The following is a 10,116-nucleotide window of genomic DNA, read 5'->3' on the forward strand; positions in this document are numbered from 1 at the left end:
AGTTTATCAAACGCATCCTAAATTTTCTGAATTGACTATAATACATTTTCATGCATGTTCTAACACACAAAGTACACTCATCCTGAATTTTCTGAATTGACTATAATACATTTTCTAACACACATAAGGTACACTGCTATTCTTTTTTTGTTCAACATACACATACACATGCACACATACACTCTCACATACAAGTACACACACTAACAATACTAGTACCTCTAAATTGTTTCATTATTTTCTGTCCCTCACGCAAGCACATGCACACGCACACACTTTTCTCTCTGTCTCTAAATACACAAATAAGGACTTAAAGATAAAAGCATATCATTTGTTTGATATTTCAATTCGGTATTATAATTTAATTAGTTATTAAATATATATAACTAAATCAATTCAGCAACTTATTACTTTCAACACTTCATCACTACTGTTCAAAATTTAGATTTCAGCCTGTACTTTTATAACTTCCAGTTGAAGTTGTTACTATCTGTAATTGACATCACAAGAACAAAAGAGGCAGCTTTCTTGCACTCAACACAACTCAGAACCAAAGATTGAGCTTTATAGCCTTTGGTCTCAGAAGGCTAATTTGCACTAGGCTTCCTCCAAGAATTGAAACAAGCAATGTGGTTGGACCATTTGAACTTGAACACAGCATTTGTTGTATTTTGGGCTGCCATCCGCTTAGCAGTGCTAGCACCGAGTTTAGACTGCTTGAATCTCTTCCAATCTTTTAGCACTGCAGTCAAATCAGCCACCTTAGCACTTATACTTCTGCAGCAATTAGCGTGGACAGTAACCACTGATCTAACGTCTTTGCTATCCCGGCAAAAGCCACTAAAATAGAGGGTGTCCAAAAACCTGAGATTAAGGCCTAATTCTGTAGCCACTCTTTTATATATCAAGTTTCCCAAAACATCCTGCTCCTTCAATCCTGTGGAATTGAGTCTTGTGGCATACCAAATTTGGAATAGTGTTATGGTCTTGTTGTTTGCTCTGATATGGTAGAAGCCCGTGTTGATCGGATTCTTTTGGGACCTGGGATTGCCATTGAAGTTGTCCGTGCTAATTTGTAAGTCATCAGTTCCGTTGAATCTTAGTCTTGGAAATGGATTCCTTAGCCATATTATATCTGTATCCTGCCAATGAAGAACCATTAACACAAGTCTGTGCACTGAAAAGCGATATATCTGCTAACTAAGATGAATTATTCGACTCATTTACAAAAATTTCGAAAGAAGTTTTTAGTTTTTTATGATCCCTGGTATTCTAGATGAGTGCAAAGTGTGAGCCAGCAACAAGCAGCTTTGGTTCAATGTCTATAGTTTGAGCTTACTGCATGCTAATTTCACTAAGGGTCTGTTTGTTTGGAAGGAAAATATTTTCCAGAAAATGTTTTCCTGATTTTCTATTGTTTGGTTGGGTTATTGCTTTGGAAAAAAATTTTCCTACCGAAAATATTTTACATCAGATGGTGTAAAATGACTTCCCATCTAAATGAACTGAAATTATTTTCCATGTTCAGGTGTAAGTCATAAGACTATCCATTCATGCTTCTCCACTAGCCTTAAGATTCAAAACAAAACTCACAACTTGTGCAATAGTCCACTAAAGATTTGTAGTATCCATCTACTCCCAAACATCAGAAAAAACACAGAGAAAGTAATTATTTTCCTCGATAAAATTTTCCATGAAAGACATTTTCCGTTGAAAATATTTTACATTGAATCAAACAGACCCTAAATGGTGACTATCAGTTCCATTGTCATCTACTACTAACTATCCTGCTTGAAAGTGAAATTTTTATGTCTTTAATTTATAGCTTCTAGTCCTATTATCGTGATTAGAAAAGTGCATTGCAACTGTGAAATGCTAAATGAGTTTTACAAGAATGAACGAATTGCGCTTTCAGCCGTATCCATACATAATAGATTTGTTCAAGGTAAGTTAATGGACATGGACCCCTTCAATGGATTTTAATAACAAACTACTAAAATATAGGATTTCGCTTATCCATTATAAATCCATCACTATAAAACTTCGAGAGTAATTCTTTTAGAATATTAGTTCATGAATCAATTTAAAGGATCACGTAATTCTTTTACTTTCTTAAAACTCCGAAAGGACACCTAAAATCATATCAAAATTTTATGGCAATAAAATAGAAATTTAAGGGGACAGTAGGAGCCCGTGCCCCCACCTTAAAATCGCCGCTGATTGAACTGTCTATGGATTTTTAGTCATCTTTGCCACTACCCCATGAATTTATGCATCTAAACTGAAAATTCTACAAAGCAAGGTGGTCGTTGCTTGGTCTAGCAAAACTGCGGTGATAAAGACAAAGATAAACTGGCAACCTCAAGAAGGGCCATTAATTGATGTTCCCTCTAATGACCATGCATCTGATACAGCTTTTGATTTTTATTCAACGCATAGACTAAGTTAAAAATTATACTTGCCATTATATTTGTATCTTCTTGTAGGTTTCTACAGGATTCTTCGAAGACCTAAGCTGGTTTTGCCTGGAAATTTTCAAAACAGTTTCCAAGCCTGAAAGCCAACGACTTTCCGTCTTAGGCGGGCTTTAATTGAAGAATGGAGATTCTAAATTTCTGCATTCCGGGGGACTAAGGGTGCCAAATTAAGCTTGCTAGGTTCCTGCCCGCTAGACCTTTGAATTTATAACTCCCGAGTTGCACGACATGTCCCACCTTCTAAATTTTCTCACAAACGAGGTTCAGTCAAATCACATCTTAACTCTGAGAAACAGGAGTAGTCCACACGTTAGCTAGCTATGCATATTCCCAACAGGTTTCATTCGCAGTGTCCTAAATTTTGCTTTTAACACAATTGGTTAATTTTAGTTTTAATACGTAATATGTGCACAAAACTATGCTCACAACCTACATATCTATTTTATCCTTGAAAATGATAAAGATTATTCTAGAGTTAAATCCTTCCAAAATTTTTTTTTTTTAAAAAACAGGTTCTAGGGTTAAAGTCATATTGCAACACTAATTAAAAGAATGAAACCACACAATTAATAAGCTCTTTTTTTTTGTATATAATAAAATTACAAGAAACCCGTCATAACCTTCTTATCATCCAACCCAACATTCATTCATCCGACCATTGATCTATAGTTAAGAGGTAAAAGGTTGAAATTTCGAGGAAAAAAAAAAACCTCTCGAGTCTTTTTCCCTAGTCATAGAATCAGTAATAATGTCGCTCTTTCTCGGTCATTGTGTCTCTTTCGAAAGTGCAACTCCTGAAATTATTTTCTTATCCAAATGCTAAGTTGGATAACTTCGATAACCTTTCTTCTCGGCATAAATAACTTCAGACCTGCTTATCCCGATCTTAACTGCCTAATTTCTTTGAAATATCTGCCAGTTTCTTAAACATGAGAAAAGCTCATCCGTACAGTCTTCTGGCACTCCAGACGAACTTGACTAACACCTACTGCCATTTACCATTGCACTCAACAATTTTTTTTTTTAAATTAATAAATTCTAATTAAATTAAACATTGAAACATAATAGAAAGCCTAAATTAAACAGTCGTACGATGTCGCATTTATCAGAATTAATGCCCACGAAATCAACTTAGTCCTCATGAGGGATTCCCACTTACTGTGAATATGAAGTTGTACCCCCGCTTAAGAACATCAAGAAGAAAACGGGTTCTTGTCCACATCATCTTGATGAAATCCTGCGACATATAGAGCTTTTCTTCCGTGAAATCAACGCCGTCTGTCAGCAACCTGTAACAATTCAACCGCCGAAACGAACACCGATCATAGGCCGTCTGATCCATTGCTACTACTAACAAATGATCAAGCAACGATCTCGTCTCTTCTCCAACCCAAAAACCTTCAAGAAAAAGATCCAACATAGTTGGATATTGGTCGTTGTGGGGCTCGACATAGGCTTTGTTTACTATGGTAATGATCACGGTCTTGTCCGTGGCCATGGCAGCATTGCTTAGAGCTGCTTCAAGTTCATCTCTTATCATTGTAACATTTGGCTGCAAGAATATGATGACATATTTAGTGCTCGTGGCAATATCTGTGCGCTTGCGTAAGATGGAAGTGAGAGATGCTTACGACGTTTGATTGCGAGGTTGAGTGTTTCTGGAAAGAAAAGATTGCTGATTTTAAGGCCGTCGGATTCCAGGTAACAATGAAAAGCAAGCCCGTAAAGACAACAGAAACAAGTACCAGATTGTTGATGGACTTCTTGGAGAAGTCCATGTTGTTTAAGTATGCGCATATATGATGCATATGGATGGTGGTGGTGGTGGTCGGATCTTGGGCACAAGAGAAGAGGAGTACGACGAGGAGGAGGGGGCGAGTGACCGGAAGTGAAGAGCCGGGGAGCTAAGCAGTGAAGGAGAAAAAAGGGTCGGTGAGGCTCAGGGGAGACACCTGAGATCCTTTAATTCACCGCTCTAAAATACACTTTAACACGTAATTCTGGTAAACGGAGAAAAGTATAGAATAGTGTAAAAGTATTTATAGACCTTTGCCCAATGAATTTCTGATTGTTATCGTTATCATTTTTGTGTCTTCTTTGAAATAGTTTCTATTTAGTGGTTTATAGTGGATTGCTTGATGAAGCTTCTATATTTGGATAAAGATTTTTATTCTCTTCTTGGCTTTTTTTTTTTTGTGTTAATAAGGGATGGAACAATGTACCAATTGAAGACTCTTCTTCTGCAGTCATCCATCCAATTTCGTATGTACCTTTAACGGTTGCTTTTTCATTCAATGAGGCAAATACGGAAAAAAAATATTTGCTTCCCTTTTTGCTGTCCGTCTTTTTCTATCACCAAAATGTTTCGATCTCCACATGGATATGCTTGAACTAGATAACCTTCATAATTCATACCAATACCTTCTAATTAACTTCAATACGCAAGTTCGTTAGTCCCACTGAATAGTTTATGGTAAAAGATTACGACGTCCATATGGACTTTATCAACCCGTTGAATAATTTATGGTAAAATCTATTTTGAAATTTGGTCAGCGCTCGTTGAGATATATTTTTTAAAAATGTAAGATTAAGTAGAAAAAGTAAATAATTATAAGAGATCGTGTGTAAAATTAAGTACATAAAATATATAAATGTAAGAGAAAATAATGATTATTAGTATGCGTCTATATATGGTAGGTTAGATGAATTTTAGGTATATTAATGGATGCCATTAGAAAAATCCTTAATATGTGTTAGGCATTAAAATTTGGATTAATCTTTCGCACACTTACTCTGTCGGCGTCAAATCAATGACAACTATGCAAAATTCGGACTTGAAATACATATTTTGCACATATATCATAGATCCAATGATAACAGTGTATTATACAGTATCAGGTGTATATAAGATTTACTTTAAAATTTTAGACACAAAACTAAGGATTAACTTTTTATGCACTAACAGTGTATTAATTTTTTTACAATAACAGTTTTTTACACTAGCAGTTTTTGATGTATGTCACATATGCACGATTTAAATTTTAAATTTAATTCATGTTAAGCAGCATGAGTTAAACCTAATCGTGTAAAACAATTAACATGATAGTGTATAAAAAGGTTATAGTTATCCCAAAACTAATGTGCCAAATCTTTTTAATGCTGGAGATAATGAACTAAAAATACTACAAATTATCCAGAATTCTTGGGTTTGAGAATAATGTGATGACAAGTCAAAGGATAAGGACGTTTGTTGTTGTAGAATTTGGGTACTTCAAGAAATCTAGATTAAATGGAGTTCGGAACGGCATGAATGTGGACAGCAACAGACTTGGGGGCTCTGCTGGATGATTTGAAGCATGGAAAGGTAAGATTATTCATTAATTGGGTGTGTTTGGCATTTAATTTTTTTTTTAATGTGATGGCAAGTCAAAGGATAAGAAAAGTTTGTTGTTGTAGAATTTGGGTACTTTAAGAAACCTTAGATTAAATGGAGTTCGGAACCGCATGAATACGTGTTTTATTCATTAGATTATTCATACTTTGAGATTATTCATTATTCATTAGATTATTCATGAATAAATGGTTAGATTATTCATTAGGTGTGTTTGGATATTAAAATTGTTTTAAAATATACTTTTTGTCAAATATTAATTCGTTTTCATCACAATTATGTTCTTTAATCATTTTTGGGTAAAAAACAAAAAAGTTTTTTGTGGTAAACCTAATACACAGAAAAGTCCCATGGTTTCAAAATGTATAATATGACACCTCATACTTTAAATTAAATTGTAAAGGTGACGGAATCTGTTAACGAAAATGACTTATTGGAATCTAAAAAAAAATTTATATCTAATTTTTAACAAATATACATGTTCTATTCCTTAACCCTCAATTCTCTCTATCTAAAGAATAAAACAAATGATTTTTTTAGCTGTCTTTTGCTTAATTATATTAGGACATTTTGGTCATTTTGTCCATTTTCGTAAAGTTTAACGGATTCCGTCATCTTTACAATTTAGTTCAAAGTATGGGGTGTTGTGTTGTACGTTTTGAGATCAAGGGAGACTTTACAAATATTAGGTTTACCACGATGTGCTTTTTTGTTTTTTACCCATCATTTTTTTATCTTCGTAATTATCTTTTTTACTCACATACATCAAATTAAAAAAATGTTACATTAATTATTTCAAATAATATTTCGATAATCTCCTCTCCAAACGCAGAAATTGTTTGGTGGAATAAGTGGTACTGGGGTAGCGCATAGAGCGGCCCGGCAAGCTGATTCTCTGATTGCCCAAAGTTCCGAAGATCTACTCCTCTGTTTCAGCACTTGCGATGGATGATAAGATGATGGAAGATTCAATCTTTTACTATAAAATGAAAAAAGCAGCAGACTATACAAAATAAAATAAAATAACGGTTTTTCTATCAAGCGCTGGTTAACACATTTAATATTCATTTAACTTACTGTATATATATACATATGCTAATAATTATTATCATCTTTTGCATTTATATACTTTTTTTATTTAATTTTAACTACCCTCCCTTATATTTATGTACTTTTCTTAATTAATTTTATATTTTTAAAAATATAACACGTAAAATATATCTTTAACACGTAGCATATGATCACCCATTAGACAAACAGATATAAAAAAGGGTTATCAGTTACCCCTGCCAAAAGAAATGCCTCGGAATCCAACTATGGGTAGAGATTTTCAGGCAAGTATTTCCACTTCCACGTTTAGGTATTCCGATCCTGTTATGCCTAGATTTCAAGCCACAGCCGGTCCACAATACCTGCATCAAATTAGTCACTTCAAACAAAGTAAGGAAAACACGTGAGGAAGCAAAAAAAAAAAAAGGAAGTCAACGACTATAGAGGCCGCCGGTCGGTACATTTGTTACAATTTCAGACCAATGTTAACTGGCATCTCTAGTGTAGTTGGCCACTATATGGCATCTCTAGTGTAGTTGGCCACTATATGTCTTTGCGTGGGGTGGGGGATCAAAAGTTTATATATATATATATATATATATATTTTTTTTTTTCACTTAAGAGTATTTCAACCTTTCGATCAAACTAATCTCAAAAGATTGTGTAGAGTTTTGCTCTAAAGAAACACAATGAGATAACACATGGGAGTCGATCATAGGAACTGCTGATACATACCAAGTTACCAAATTAGTTGGACTACTCGCGAGGGACTAAGGGTTCATACCTTACCTCCCATCAAAAGTTGTCACTTGACTTCTCTTAGATCCATATGGGTGCCCCTTGCACTTGTATGATTTGATAGTGGTTCAATCCTGTCGTTCATCGTAATCTTGTTAGGTCACCCTTTTAGTATAGATTAGAATATGAGTAGAAATAGGTGTAGATAGTGACAATAGATTAAGAAAAAAAAAAATTAACCCGCATCTTGCTGGAGAATGAACGGATGAGATCGGTTCAAAGTACTAAACTCGCAGGTTTAAGCAAAATTGACTTCTACTGTCGTTTCTAAGGATTTCTACTACATTTTAGATCAAGCCTGAACGAAATAATGAGAGCTGACAAGCAAGTCCTAATGGAATTTTTGCTAATCGAAATATCACTAGATTAAAATTTTCATGTTCCATGAGTGTTGTTATTTGTCCAACGAACAACTCAAAAGTGAAACCCCGTTAGGGTGACTAATCAACCAAGAAAACTCGGAAGGCACACTAACAGCAAAATTTCCCAAAATCATGTTATCTCAACCACTGGGCAATTACAGAGTTTCGAATTTGTACAGGTGAACCAAGACATACATACCTTTTAAAATATATATATATATATATATATATATATATATATGGTATGCCCAATCTGTGATGCAGCCTTGCAATTGTAGGTTTTTTTGTTCATATCGTAACGATCGAGGATCACAATATTGGATAATTTTGATATTGTTATTTTGCGACCTATTCTATGTTCTTCTTGTTTTATGTCTTTCTTTAATTTTTATGATATGATCTGTTATTTGATTAATGGCATGATTTTTTTGTTAAAAATCTAAAATTACTACCTTTATATTAGTTACGGTATTCCACCTTGATTTAAGATGGACTAACTAACCCATTTTCCATATTGTGTAAATTTATATATATTTTTTTGGACTATTAGGAATTACTTTTGGACTCGACAATCAACCCTTAACCTTCTAAGAGTCCTTTTTCAGTTATTGACGGGTCCGTTTGGATTAGCTGTTTTTTGGAGTGTTTTTGAAAATTTTAGTGTAGCAGAGTTTTTATAGTATATTTTAGAAAATATTTTGGGATATTTAAGAGTAGAAGAGTTTTTTGAATATATTTTGAAATATTTTTTAAATATTAGAAAAAAAAATTAGACTACTTTTTAATAATATTTAAAAAATTAGTTTTTGAAAATTCTTGAATCCAAATAAAGCCGACATTTTAATAAAGGAAAAAAGATTAAAAATATACTCATTTACTAAAATTTAAAGTCGTTATATATGGGAGAGGGATAAGTTAAGTTGTAGAGGAGGAGAGAATGTAACTAAAAGATTTCAGATTTAAAACTTGTCACTTGCACTAAAAAAAAATTAAATTTTTTTAAATCATTGTATATGGCTTTTAGTATAGTCTGACCGTATAGACAAGGTGGCGGGTCGGGCGGCCTAAACTGAATGTCGGCTTTGAATTGTCAAAGGATGTGCAACCCTTGACCTAACTTTGTCATTAAGTTATGCCCAATCATGTCGGGTCAAACATTTAAGAGCCACCTCAGTCGGCAAGACAAATTAAAGTTGAGTTTTCAAGTAACCTTCTTGTTCGCTCAGCAGCATTTTTTTTTAATCTAAAATATTAGGGATTAATTTTTATATATCATTAATGTAAAGATATTTTTTATGCGAGCAGATTCAGACAAACGTCCCATAATTTCTATTCAAATTTTGAATTCATCTTTTACCCGTATGTCATATATCGACACCTATTAGTGTAAAACAAATGCGCGTAACATTAATCCAGAATATTATGCAATTTTCATCCAACCAAACTGACCGGTTAGAATGGCTGATGATATAGAAGTAGGTGATCACTCCACCAAAATTTTTTGCCCTAATTAGATACTAGTAGTATTTAGCTGTCTATTGCATGTACAGAGCAAGGATAAGATGGCAAAAGAAAGAGAGAAAGAAAGGCATTGGCGGGTGGGATTTTGTAGGCGCATTTGAGAGAGAAGGGCTGTCGGCCGCTGTGTTGCTATCTTTTTCCCAGGAAAATCACTACCACCGATCCTCAGGAGTGCGTGCAGACTATTTGCAAGGGAAAAGGGCTACAGGCGATGGTGCTGCTTAGTTTGTCTGTCTTGTGAAGAGAAAATGATGCAGTGGTTCTCCTACTTGCTACTTAGAGTTAATTATGTATTTACCTACCACCTTACACCTACCACCTGCCATGTTGTTTAATTAGTCAAACCAATCTTGAGATTTGAATTAATTCAAAGGTTTTTTCAATCGGTGTTCATTGAACATTTGACAAGAGTACTATATTTGAATTAGATAATCTAACTTTTTTAATTAAGCGGTAGATAAGTTAATGATATGCTAAAATTTGGATTTTTCCCATAGATATAATATACTATAGTGAA

At 34.0% G+C, this 10,116-nt stretch overlaps 1 protein-coding gene across 1 annotated transcript; it reads right to left on the bottom strand.

Moving 5' to 3' along the window:
* Positions 1-395: 395 nt before the first annotated feature.
* LOC113732027 (uncharacterized protein At1g28695) lies at positions 396-4,489 on the bottom strand. Its single transcript, XM_027257616.2, has 3 exons — positions 4,109-4,489; positions 3,637-4,029; positions 396-1,142 (listed from the first exon to the last, which is right to left on the bottom strand). Exons 1-3 carry the CDS (start codon positions 4,283-4,285, stop codon positions 588-590), a joined length of 1,125 nt encoding a protein of 374 aa, XP_027113417.2. The 5' UTR covers positions 4,286-4,489; the 3' UTR covers positions 396-587.
* Between the last annotated feature and the right edge of the window lie 5,627 nt (positions 4,490-10,116).

This window comes from Coffea arabica, chromosome 2c, assembly GCF_036785885.1.
Source record: "Coffea arabica cultivar ET-39 chromosome 2c, Coffea Arabica ET-39 HiFi, whole genome shotgun sequence".
Taxonomy (NCBI): domain Eukaryota; kingdom Viridiplantae; phylum Streptophyta; class Magnoliopsida; order Gentianales; family Rubiaceae; genus Coffea; species Coffea arabica.

Excerpts from the sequence above, each read along its gene's own strand:
- LOC113732027 (XM_027257616.2), bottom strand. The coding sequence starts at position 4,285 with ATGCATCATATATGCGCATACTTAAACAACATGGACTTCTCCAAGAAG. Across the intron at positions 4,030-4,108 it reads CAACCTCGCAATCAAACGTC|CCAAATGTTACAATGATAAG; the intron begins GTAAGCATCTCT and ends ATATTCTTGCAG. Across the intron at positions 1,143-3,636 it reads GGTACAACTTCATATTCACA|GATACAGATATAATATGGCT; the intron begins GTAAGTGGGAAT and ends CTTCATTGGCAG.